General features: G+C 37.7%; 1 protein-coding gene across 1 annotated transcript in view; it reads left to right on the top strand.

Annotated features, from left to right (window-relative positions):
• The first annotated feature begins 7,191 nt into the window (after positions 1 to 7,191).
• GRK7 (G protein-coupled receptor kinase 7) overlaps positions 7,192 to 13,612 on the top strand; it is a 37,814-nt gene continuing 31,393 nt past the window's right edge. Inside the window, exon 1 of the mRNA XM_003766108.4 lies at positions 7,192 to 13,138. Coding sequence (XP_003766156.1) covers positions 12,545 to 13,138 — 594 coding nt within the window. The 5' untranslated portion in view covers positions 7,192 to 12,544. The remainder of the gene's footprint in view (positions 13,139 to 13,612) is intronic.

Raw genomic sequence — 13,612 nt, 5'->3', positions numbered from 1 at the left:
CAACAGGATGATTTCAGAAAGGCCTGGAGAGACTTACACGAACTAATGCTGAATGAAATGAGCAGGACCAGGAGATCATTATATACTTCAACAACAATATTATATGATGACCAGTTCTGATGGACCAGGCCATCCTCAGCAATGAGATCAACCAAATCATTTCCAATGGAGCAGTAATGAACTGAACCAGCTACGCCCAGAGAAAGAACTCTGGGAGATGACTAAAAACCATTACATTGAATTCCCAATCCCTATATTTATGCCCACCTGCATTTTTGATTTCCTTCACAAGCTAATTGTACAATATTTCAAAGTCTGATTCTTTTTGTACAGCAAAATAACGTTTTGGTCATGTATACTTATTGTGTATCTAATTTATGTTTTAATGTATTTAACATCTACTAGTCATCCTGCCATCTAGGGGAGGGGGTGGGGGGGTAAGAGGTGAAAAATTGGAACAAGAGGTTTAGCAATTGTTAATGCTGTAAAGTTACCCATGCATATAACCTGTAAATAAAAGGCTATTAAATAAAAAAGAAAAAAAAAGAAAAGAAACACTGCCATTTTACAGTACCATTCCCTCTGGCCTTCCCTATACACATAGAAGCCATCCTTCCTAACAAAGTAATACAACTCAGTCAAACAAATGACATCCCGACTGTATCTGATAGTGTGAGCATACCATGGTTTTGCCATCTCTGCACCAAGAAAGGTATCATTTCTCTGCTGAGGGAATTCTTGGTAATGAAGCTCTTAAGAGGCTCCTCTGTAAATCACAAACTTAGCTCCCTAGTACACTATTATCACTTTACTAAAGCCATTTTTGTCTATGATCATGTAGCTAGTGTATCAGATTTGAAGTAGGGCTTCCTGATTCTGAGCTTAGCTCCCTGGCCGTTAACATGGTATTGATTTGTCTGGAATTACAGTAGCTTTGGTGTTGATAGAACCTTACTCTTCTACCTTTCACCTTGGGCTCTTGGGCTCCAATGAGGATAGGGCATGAACGGTTTAGTCAGTTCTTTTAAAATTCTAAATTACTCTGAAACTATTTTCATCTTTGTCAACCATGCCAATTTGTTGATTATGAGGTAAAACTAAGCTTAAATTTGCATTTCTGTTGTGATTTGTGGTAATAATTCCTTGTATCTTAGATATTAAGCCTTTATCAAATGATTTTGAAGCAAAGTACACCTGTCCCCAATCATTCGTATCTAATTCTTTTTTTTCCCTTTTTTAAGATTTTTTATTATAGCTTTTTATTTACAAGATATATACATGGGTAATTTTTCAGCACTGACAATTGCAAAACCTTTTGTTCCAACTTTTCTCCTCCTTCCCCCAGATAGCAGATTGACTGATATATATTAAATATGTTAAAGTATAAAGTTAAATACAATATATGTATACATGTCCATGCAGTTATTTTGCTGTACAAAAAGAATCTGCATTAGTATCTAATTCTAATTATGTCAGTTTTATTCATATAAAGGCTTTTAAATTGTATAATTAAAATTAGCTGTTTTGCTTTTTGTGATTTTGTTAGTTATGAATTTTCTCCAAAACTATATAGATCTAAAAAATGTTTCCTTCTCCTTACCTCTTTTTTTGGTTCAGTTTTTTTTTTTTTAATGATGTGTCCCAATGGTGTTCAACTCGATTAGAATTGAGCCCATTTTGGCATGTTAACATAGAAAAACACATTAACGTTACCTAAATTATGTTATATTTTATATATATAAACTATATAATAATAATACATATATGTTATATGGTAAATTATTTACCAGTTGTATTTTATTCTGCTTTGAATTAAAATGGGAATTTTTACACTCTAGAATTATTTGTTGAATTTTCTGATGTGACCTTTTATAGTTGTTTGTTCATCATTTTAAACTTATTTTAGTATCTGCCGTAAAGTGTTGGTCTAAACCAAGTTTCTATCAAGCTGCTTTTCAGTATTTCTTGAACAGGGAATTCTACCAAGTAATTATATTCAATGGTCTGTAGTTTGTCCATTTCCTCACCACATTTTCTACCCTTTCAAAAAAAAAAAAATTAATAAAAGACTTTGCCCTCTCTAAACCTTTGGTACCACTTCTGATTTTTTGATTTTTCACCTAGAAACAGCTAGATGGCAAGATGAAGATTGTTGGCCCTAGGGTGAGGAAGGTGTGAACTCAAATAGGACCTCAAGACGCTAGTTTTCTGGTACCTGGGCAGTTGTTTAAACGTTTGCCCCAGTTTCTTCAACTGTAAGATAGAGATGGTAATACGTATCCTATCTAACTGGATGATTGGGAGGATAAAATGAGATCCTATCTCTAAAGTGCTCAGCACAGAAAGTGCTATGTCAACACAAGGTGATATTATTTGTAGATGTTATAGATAGTGCATTAGAATTCACACCCATCAGTGGGAAGAATGAAGTTGATGTGAGTGAGCCTGTTGACCAAAGCTTACCAAGACCCTCAAGGATCTATCTCCTTATTTATCTGGGTATCAGCTTCCACTCCAGTGAAGTCAACAATCACTTGGGATGCTGTGTGCTGGGCACTGGGCTCAGCCCTGGAGGATATAAGTAAAAGCTGTTGAAAGATTCCTCTCTTTGGAAGAGAAGAGAGATGCCAAATCACCCTGGAGCAGCTCTGCCATTGGTTATCATTGTTGTCTCTCCTGCAGGAAGTCTATAGATAGCCTCGGGCTTAACCAAGGCACTGGACAGAAAACCACCTGAAAATGTCTCCGCACAAGCAGTTTCTCTGGCTGGTAGTTCATGCTCATCAGCACACTTAACAGGTAAAGTAGCCCTTCAATAAAAAGATTTTCAAATCAAATTTTCAAATTTGATGTAAATGATACCTTCTACATTCAACATTTTTTAAACAAACAGGATTTCTTCAATTGTCTCATTTAGTATTTCCAAAATTGGCTGGTTTCTCAAGTGTTGTCAGTCAGAAAATTTCAAATTAATAGTTCTATGCTCAACATTTCAATACAATAAAGTATTAAGATTCAAAATGAGCTTAAAAGAATGATAGAAATGTTTGTTGAATTGAGTTGGAAAGATCAGGTTCCTTTTCAGATCAACATAGCCAATTTAGATTATAGTTATCCCTACCACATCTTAGGGTTTGAGAGTACTGGCCCTCTCTTTCACCCCTATGATCTGGAAAATTCATTTAAAAAATTTTTGGCCTTCTCTTCCTACCAGAAAAGAAATTTAAATTCTTTCTTTTTCATTTATGGGGTGTTTACTGTACCATATTGTATAATCTGGTCATAGATTGTATGTTGTCTCCTAGCCTCCCTGTGTCATCTGCAGTTTCTGCAAAACTTCCTCCAAATTCCCATTTAATTTCTCATGCCAACCCACAATATAGTGAAACCACAAGGGGAAAGTCTCAATGTAGAAAGGATAAGAATACTTCCAGAACATTTCAGATTTCAAGTGTACAGCATCTATACTCTGCTACCATTCCCAAAGAAAGGCAATTGCTTAACCCAATTATTTTTCTATGATTTTTCAAATTTCTACTATGTGCTTATAATTTTTCGGTTATTTAAAAAAGCAATAATAAATAAGAGCTATTTTAGATGATGCATTTTTTTTTATGAGGGATTTTTTTGGGGGACGATAGACATGAGCAGTCCATAAATCAAACTTAATGTTAGTGTGATGCTAGACCTTTGTAAAGTTTTTCAGAGTGGTCTCTTCTACCCCTTTCATATTCACACTTTGAACATTATCTTTTTGGCAACAGCTTGGAAAGTGACAATTTCTACAGTCAACTGCCAGCAATAGAACCTAATCACCAGCTGTGCCCCAACTTCCATTTCTACCAGAAGTCAGAGTGATTATATTGTGAGTAGCAGGGTGTTGAGCTAAAACTTCACATGTCTACCAGGAAGCCATCCTAAAAGCCACCAGATCTACCCAGAGAAGAAACATCACTTTCATTGAGATTTGGGTCTTTTCAGGTTTCAGAGCCTTTTCTGCAATGTAGCATCATAGGTGGCTCCCTTACAAAATTGTGTTATCAGATTTCCAGGCCTAGTCTGTGGTTGGTGTATGACAGGGGTGGAGAACATCCAGCTTGTGGACCTTATCTGGGCTGGCCTTGCCAAGGCAACCACAGGCAACAACAATCTCTCATCTAAATGACCTTTGGCAGATGGATGGATTTACTGCCTCATTTGCCTTTGCAGAAAGTCTTTTAAGTCTTAACCTTAAGTGTTTACTTACTTTAAAATATTTTCAAATTGACCCCAATTCTCCCTCTGATAATCATTTGGCTAGATTCTACATGCTTAGTGCTCTTAATCCTTACACCAATTTCTTTAGTCTCCTAATTATTTTTATTCTTCAGTGAATGTGAAAATGGAAAATAATTTTACAGTGGAAACTTCCAGTGAAAAATTGTATAGCAAGGACCTGTGTTCCTCATTCAGTGATAGAAAATCTTTTGTGAGGAGGGAGAGGGACCCACATGTGCAAAAGTTTGTGGCAGCTCTTTTTGTAGTGGCAAGGAACTGGAAACTGAGTGGATGCCCATTAGTTGGAGAATGGCTGAATAAATTGTGGTATATGAATGTTATGGAATATTATTGTTCTGTAAGAAATGATCAGCAGGATGATTTCAGAAAGGCCTGGAGAGACTTACATGAACTGATGCCCTGTGAAATGAGCAGGACCAGGAGATCTGCAAAAACAAGACTATACAACAATTAATCCTGATGTATGTGGCTCTCTTCAACAATGAGCTGATTCAGACCAGTTGCAGTTGTCCAGTAATGAAGAGAGCCATCTACACCCAGAGAGAGGACTATGGGAACTGAGTGTGGATCACAACTTAGCTTTTTCACTCTGTTACTGTTTGCTTGCATTTTTTTCTCCTCAGTTTTTTTTTTTTTCTTTCTAGATCTGGTTTTTCTTGTGCAGCAACATATAAATATGTATACATATATTGGATTTAACATATAATTTAACATATTTAACATATAATGGACTACCTGCCATTTAAGGGAGGGGAATGGGGGGAAGGAAGAGAAAATTTGGAACGTAAGGTTTTACAAGAGTCAATGTTGAAAAAATTACCCATGCATATGTTTTGTAAATAAAAAGATATAATAAAAGAAAAGAAAGAAAGAAAATCTTTTGTGTTCAATCCAAAATAACCATGGTCCTCCCCACTTTTTCCTATCCCCACCCCTTTCTAGTTTCCTTAATTATCCCAAGGTCTTTTTCAGGTATCAAGTCTTAGGTATCCTTATCTATTAAATATTTTGTTTCATAGAATTTTATTAGATTTTTATCTTAATTTGTTTTGTTGTGCTTTTTTTTTAAATAACAACTTTATTTTTCCTTTGAGAGTCATTTATTTTTGCTTTCAAAACTCACTGTGTTCACATTGAATTTTTCTTTTTATTTTGCAAATATCTGCAGTAAGTTTCTTTTTCTTCACATACACTGAATACTCAGCTTTCTCATCAGTCTTTTGGGGGGGGGGTATCAAATTTTTTTTTTATAACAGTATTTACATTTAGAAAAATACATGCAAAGATAGTTTTCAACATTCACCTTTGCAGAACTTTGTGTTCCATATTTTTCTCCTTACTGCCCACCTCCCCACGATAGCATGCAGTCTGATGTAGGTTAAATATAGGCAATTCTTCTGAACATATTTCTATATTCATCATGCTGCACAAGAAAAATCATATCAAAAGGGAAAAAAAAAGAATTTTTAAAAAGCAAACAACCAAAAGAAAGTGAAAATAGTGTGCTTTGATCCACATTCAGTTGGAATTGGCCTGAATCACCACCTTGTTGAAGAGAGCCACGTGCATCAGAATTGATCGTCATATGATCTTCTTGTTTTGTAGAATATTCTCCTGGTTCTACTTGCTTCACTCAGCATCAGTTCATGTAAGTCTCTCCAGGCTTTTCTGAAATCCTGCTGGTCATTTCTTACAGAACAATAATATTCCATAACATTCACATACCACAATTTATTCAGCCATTATCCAACTGATGGGCATCTACTTTCTCATCAGTCTTACTCCTTATTCATAAATGGTATTTGCTACTATTATTTACTATCACAAATCATGATTAAAGCTACTAGGAATGAAAAATGTTTATGCTATGCTCATATGTGAAACTCTAAGGGAAAACATGGAAGTTTTTTTTGCTGCCTCAGAAGATAGGCCTTATTATTTCCAGTTGTAACTTTTTGCATCTGAAACAAGAGTTGCATTCTGAATTCTTACTTCCTGGTCACCACACCTTTTGTGACTACAAAGTCAGGTTGATTTCTTGTTGAAGAATGAGTTGTTCCTCATAGATGGTGATCATTGACATAGACAGCTGAGACAACGATTGGGAGTTTGTACACGTACCATGAAGTTTCATGGGGGTCATAGGTCATCTTGTCCAACTCTCTTATTTTGCAGATAAGGAAATTATGCCTGAGAGAGGTTTGTGACCTGCCCCAGTGTACCCTGGTAGTAAGTAACAGCAGGGGTCCAAGCCTTCTGACTCCAAAGGTAGGGCTACATGCACTCATTTACAATGCCTCATTTACATAGATGGTGCCAGTTTGATCAGAAATGAAGTAAGGTACAACAAAGTCTAAATACAATTCCAGTGCATTATATGCTTTGTAGGACAGCAACCCCAGGTAATTTAACTGCATATTACCCTCCATGGCTAGTACAATGGCTGGTAGGTTCTTAATAAGTGTTTGTTGAATTGAATTGTTGAATTGGAAGAACCTTGGAGTTAGTCCCTGGGATGTTTTCATTTTTTCCTCAGGGCCTCAGGGATGGTTGTAATAATAGTGGGAAGAACACTAGATATATACATTGGAGACTTGAGCTCTCTACTTGCTCCTGACTTTGATATCAACTACCATTTTTGAGAATTTGTTTAAAAATAAAATTCTCTCATAAAATTATTTTTAAATAATAGTTTGAACTTTATTTAATTTAACTGTTTCACTGTTTCTTCATGTAGTGTTCTTCAGACTCATAAAATGTCCTTGATGACTTTTTAAATTTTTATTTAAATTTTTTTACTGATCTTGAGGCAAACCTGGCATGTATGAAAGATCCATTACGTGAAGCCCTTTGTTACTGCTTCTTAGGAGAAGGCAAAAAGTGGGGAGGGAGGGAGGGAACCTTTATGATCAAAGTTTTCAAAGAGCCAATCTAAGAATAGACTGGATAATGTTATTCTGCCTCAGATTTTGTTATGTTAAACATATATATTCTTTGCTTGTTTCCTAGAAGTAGTGTAAGACAACTTCATTATAAATTTTGGTTGTCAAAAAAGATACCATAACTTTAAAGGTGTCATAAAGAGCATTAAATTTGGGATTGTTAATAACAGTCTTTTTGCTAGTGCTTTAAGGTTTGACAAGTGCCTTTATAAATTACATTTCATTTTACAGAAGAGCAAACTGACACAGACAAAGGTTAAATGACAGTTAGCAGGTATCTGAAGCTTGATGTGAACTTGCATCTTCCTGTCTCCAGATCCAGTGCTTTCTCTCCCCTGCACCATCTAGTTGCCAAAAGACAAAATTAGATCTTGATTCTGCCTTCTTATTAGATGACCTATGTAACCACTGGCAACTCAGTTTTTTTCAATCTGTGATACGAAAGGGCTATTCCTTCCAGCTCTAACTCCTATTGAAAAGATATATTCTTAAGTGGCCAACCCAAAAAATGATCTTCTAAAATGAAAAATCCTGACTTTACCTAAATCATAGTTCCTCAATTAAATATCTATTAAACACTTTCTGTGTTCAAGGCCTCTCCTTGAGCTTTTATTCTTCTGAAAGAATACAGATAAATACAGTAATTTGGGGGAGAGGAAGAAAAGGTATGAAGATTTTACTATCCCCTGAGGGAGGATGAAATGATGATGCTAAGAAGTGGGTAGATGAGGGTGCATGCTCCAAAACTAGGGGCTAGCTCCACCAAATGGGGGAGGATCAAATTAAGAAATGACTTAAAGGAATCCAGTTTGGCTAGAACTTAGAGAGCAGTCTCTAGTTCTTCCCATAGAAACAGTCAGTGGTATACACGTCTTTTCCAGGTCCTTTGGGTTTAAACATACATTATCATAGATCACTTTGTGATTAAGAGTCTGCACATTTACATTTTAACTCTCACTTTTTCTTATAAGAATAGGAGACCTGTGAAGTATACTTCCCTGACACAGAATTTACTTGTAGTATAATAATAGCAATTGTTTATGCTTTTTGCTACCAATTAATGGTAATGATCTAGAGAGACTGCTTTTATTATGAAACTCTACAGAGTTCATATAAGTCATCTGTTGTCTGGCTTCTGTTGGTGGTGAGAAAGGACAGGAACAGCCAAACTTTCTCACCTTCACCAACATCATCCTTGCTTACAATCTCAACCCAAAGGCACAGGACGAGGAACAGTTGTTTAGATCGTGTTTCTCATTTTCAGAACAAAATGTCCAAGTCTGGAAAGCAGGAATTCCTCATGTCATCCATCTCCAGTATAAAATGATTTGGTTCTTCAGTGCAAAAATGCTTTTTGCTCTGTCTCTGAAGTTAAAGGATTTAACTAATTTCTAAGAGTGTAAATACATTTTTTAAAAAAACTAGATGAGGTGGGGAGGGCCCAGAAATTGTAGACAACAGGTCTATAAATTGCTCTTTTTTCTAAACTGAACAGTTTACTTAGCCATTGTAGACATAGCCTTTAAGACAGTTGTTTGGCTGAAAAATCATCAGCAAATGGATATTTAACCCCAAAAAGAAGTTACATTTACTCTACACAGCTGACATTTTGTTGTCTCTGTATTTTTTAGTTCATATAATAAGGTCTCAGCAGGTAATATAGGACTACAAGAAGATTCCTCTTAGCTTGGTGAAGCCTAGTTCTACATCTCATCTAAGAGACTCATCTTTTTTGTTTGGGAGAATTTCATAAGGAGCGGTTGAATGAGGCTAGAAGGAAGTTAAATCTGGGATTGGAAATGAGGCATTTCTGGCATATATGCATCCATACAACATTTTTGTTTGTTTTTAGTGGTTGAGGCTCTTCCACTTCCTTAAAAAAAAGAAATCTTTCTTATATTACATTGTAATCATCAGAACTATAAAGATACTTATTGTCAGGGAATAGCAGCTGAAAGATATTTCAGGGCTAAGAACTGTCCATTTTTGCTGTCCTGATTTCTGACTGATGACCTTGGGCAAAACACGTAAAAAAAGAAAGCAAAGATGCATCCTATGGATGATGCCCAAAGAGGGAAATCCCTGAAGCTCTGCGAAGAGCTCTAGTCCCTGAAGCAGCAGTGACCTGTAGTGAGGGACAGGTGGGGACAAGTGAGGGACAAGCAGCAGTTACTGTCCCATGGGAACGGGATTTGATAAGACTTGGCTAGGTGGTCTGTGGCCAAACTCGTTCTCAGGATGTTTTGACTAAAGATACACTTTTGTTTGGGGGAAGTCTAAACAAGTCTTTTAAAAAACAGTGCCCTGGTAGGCAGATAGCAAGGACTCTGGGGTTTAGGCTGCTATTGCTTTTTATAGGGTGGTGTGGGGTAGGAGACTTAAGAGAACATTTACTTGTAAAATGACCAGTTCCTTTTGGAATGACAGTGCTTAGGGAGAAGAGGAGGAGTGTGAGTGTAAAGGCCCGCCTTGTGTCTCCTACGTAGGGGATGATTAGGAGGTGTGATGGGGGCTCCTGATTGTTCCCATTTAGATGTGCCTGTCACTACTCAAGTCTTGGTCCTGGAAGGACTTCTGTGGCCCCAGAAGCCACAGACTTCCTTGCATGACTTCACGCGAAGCACTTTTGGACCTCAGTTTCTCAGTCCCTTGGCTTAGCATGAACTCTTCTCCTTAAGAGCATGTTGTTTGCATCTTCCTTTTGTTCTATCACTTCCTGTCTTGTACCACGACTTCTTTGTGTGAATGTCATATTTCCACACACAGCCACCATCTCATATTAGATTTTAAATTCCTTGGAGTCGGGATCCTTTCCTCATTGCCTGCTCAATGTAGATATACCACTTAGGGATCCTTATGGAAGCAGCAAAGATGACAAATGACAAAAGAAGAAATACACTCTAAAATGTAAGCAGTGAAGGAAATCAAACTGAAATATGTACCTTGAATATAATGGAACCTTTGTAAGCCTGTTGCTTCAGGATAGTTCTATAACCTATGTTATTCATGTTATAGTCCCCTTATGATTTGGTTTTAGAGCTGGAAGTGAACTAAGAAGCCACCTCTAGTGATTGAACTACTCTTAAGACTCCATCTTATAGAGAATCTCAACAGTGTGACAAGAAAAAAAGATGCATATGAGAGAGTTTGCAGAGATTCTGGATTTGTAAGTAATTAGACATGGGAGAAAAGACTGAAGGGGATTGTAATGTCCCAGTCTTAAAAACTTACTGGAAATAGAATGATTTCAACAGCAGAAATAGGGAAGAATTTAAGTGTAAAAAGAGGCTTAGAAAGGGAAATGATGAATTCATTTTGCATTTAAGATATTCTTGGGATGTTTAGGTGGAATTTTCAGCAGACAGTTGGAGATGCATGATTGGAGTATGGGGAAGAGTTTGAGACATAGATATAAAAACCATCTGTTAGAATTAATCATTGAAACCATGGGATTGAATGACATGCTAAGAAAAAAGTGTAAAAAAAAAAAAAAGCTGGATAGAAACTTTGGGAACACTCAGAGTTCAGGAAAATAAGTTTTGAAGAAAGTTTATAGTACTGTACCCCTCATTTTAGGCACAAATCTGCCAGAAACAATCTTTATTAATTTAACATTATTTCATTATCTGAGCTTTTCTAGCCTAAAGATAGAATGATGTCCAGACACAGTTTCTCCATGCTCTCATACATGATTAAACACCCAACATGATTTGAAATAACATATGATCTTGAACAATGAAAAGGTCATATGTTAATTACATTTTTGTGTTAACATTCCAAAATGCTCATCATAATCAAAACCTTTGTTGATCTTTCAACAAAGAACAGCTTTTTTTTAAATGTTCTCCTGGTATCAACAAATGGACCTCCCCACTGATATTTATATCATCCTTTCTTGATGGCAAGGTTCTTCATACCTTCTGGGATAGGGAAAAGGAAACTACCTATAGATAGGTCAAAAATCCAATCACATCAGACAGTGAGGAAAGCAATTAGCCAAACAAATTGAGGATTAACTTTGATGTCACTCAGTCCATTTCCCTAAAAAAAGACCTTTTGTCCCACTTTGTCCCACATTTTCTTAATGTTTTCAGTTGGACTAAAATAGTACTTTACTGTTTCCACATGAGGCAGAAAAGGAAATGGAGAAGTTGTACAGGTAGGAAAAAACAATGTTGTGAAAGTCAGGAGAGAGAAAGGATTCTGAAGCACCAGATCTTGCCTATTATATAGGTATGTATGTGTGATCTATATGTATACATGTACGAAAGGAAATAAGAACTGAGAATTGCCAATAGATTTGGGAGTTAGGAGGATTGGAATAGTTAAAAGTCAAGGACTCTTTTTTTTTTTTTTCCTTTAATAATTTATTTTTGCTACAGAATTCTCAAAACCGGTATGCTGTTGGTTAGGAAATATTTTTGGAAAATGTACGGAGTTCTGTTGACTTTGTGGGATGGCAACAACAAAAACACTTAAAATTTGTAAAGCACTTTTCTCCCCACAAACCTGTTAAGTAGGCTTTATTATCCTTATTGTGCACATGAAGAAACTGAGATGCAAAAACATTAAGAGACTTAGCCAAAGGTCATATAGCTAAAGTGTCTGAGTCAGGCTTCTGAGCCAGGTCTCCTGCCCTCTTACAACTGGGCCAAGCTCCCCTGTGCCCCAGGAGACACACCTGAGACTTCAGGTGCTTAGGCTAACTAAGAGGCAGGACTTCTGGAGAGGTCCCTTTGAACTGAGGGAAGGAGGAAGGGCCTAAACCGGTTTGTAAAGGCAGAGATGAAGAGGTAGTGCCTTCTCAGAACCGAAGTTGATCCTAACCAATGAAGAGAGAGGCAGGAGGATGGGAGGTAGGGTGTCTGCAGTGCTTTGGTTTGCTAACATGTGGTAGACAAGGAGAAAATCTTTTCTCCTCTTTAATCCTATAACTATTTTATATATATATATATATATATTTTTTTTTTCCTCACAATTACTATATTTAGAATTGTTTATAATTTGAGGTTTTCAGGGAATGCAGTTTCTGCCATCAGGAAGGAGGAGGGCAGTTGTTTAAAATGCTATCTTTTCCTCAAGCTATAGATAGTCAGGGCAAAGCTTCTTACTTGTGAGACCTCATGCTTTCCATAAAGACTTTTCCCTCCCCCTCCCTCTCCTAGGGATTTAGTACAAATCCTCCAAGAGGTTATTTAATATTAACCTCGACTAACAATCCCCCCGCCCCCCACTCCCATCAACTAACCATCAGTCGCACCTGCCAGCCCGATCCTGGTCCTCCAACATCTCTCCCTTTGGGAGCACACCCAGGTCCCGGAGCCATGGACTTGGGAGGCCTAGACAATCTCATTGCAAACACAGCCTACCTCCAGGCCCGGGATGGAGACACCAAGGAGATGCAGAAGCGCCGGCGCAGCCTGGCCCTGCCCGCCCGAGAGCACTGCGCAGAGCTGCGGCAAGCCTTGCCCACTCACTTTGAGAGTATGTGTGAGCAGCAGCCCATCGGCCGCCGCCTCTTCCACGACTTCCTGGCCACGGTGCCTGCCTACAAAGTGGCCGTGGACTTCCTCGCCGAAGTGTCCAGCTGGGAACTGGCTGAGGAGGGTAGTACCAAGGACAGCACGCTGAGGGGGTTGGTGCAATTGTGTGCCCAGGCCACCCCCACAGGTCAGCTCCCCTTCCTCAGCCGGGCCTTGGCCACCAAGTGCCAGACAGCCTCAGAGACGGAACACGCTTCTCTAGTGGAGCTGGCCAAAGCTGAGACAATGACTTTCCTACAGGATCAGCCTTTCCAGGACTTCCAAGCTAGCCCCTTCTTTGACAGGTTTTTGCAGTGGAAAGCCTTTGAACAGCAGCCAATAACAGAAAAATATTTCGAGGAGTTCCGAGTGCTGGGGAAGGGAGGTTTCGGGGAGGTAAGTGTTTCAGAAAGGTCACAATGAGAAGGGGCTTGCAGAGCATGAAGGGTGTAAGAAGGAAAATGAATTTCCATGCCTCACCTGGAGAATTTTAGGCCATACTCCACCCATCCAGTTAACATCATTGACCTTGCAATGGCCTAGGAGGAATAAATTAGACTCTATCATTGGGTCACATTCCTCACTTCAAATATATCCTCAGGATTTGGGAAATGCTTGATAGCATGTATTTCACAGCATTTCCCCCTCTATTTGGGGTAAAAGCAGGGGTCCTGAATCAGTGTAGAACAATTCTTCAGAGAAAAGTTGAGAAATTGTTTTATGGCTCATTCCTGTTAACCCCTCCTTGCATTCATAGTCCTTTTCTCCTTTCACTTGTCATCTGTTTAAAATTTTGTTATAAATTTATATCATTTATATAGCTACATACTATGTACTAAATGTCCAAAAATTTAAAAAAATTATTTTTAA

Source organism: Sarcophilus harrisii, chromosome 3 (assembly GCF_902635505.1).
Source record: "Sarcophilus harrisii chromosome 3, mSarHar1.11, whole genome shotgun sequence".
Lineage (NCBI taxonomy): Eukaryota > Metazoa > Chordata > Mammalia > Dasyuromorphia > Dasyuridae > Sarcophilus > Sarcophilus harrisii.
Note: the sequence above shows the minus strand (reverse complement) of the source record. Positions and strands in the feature narration are given on the sequence as shown.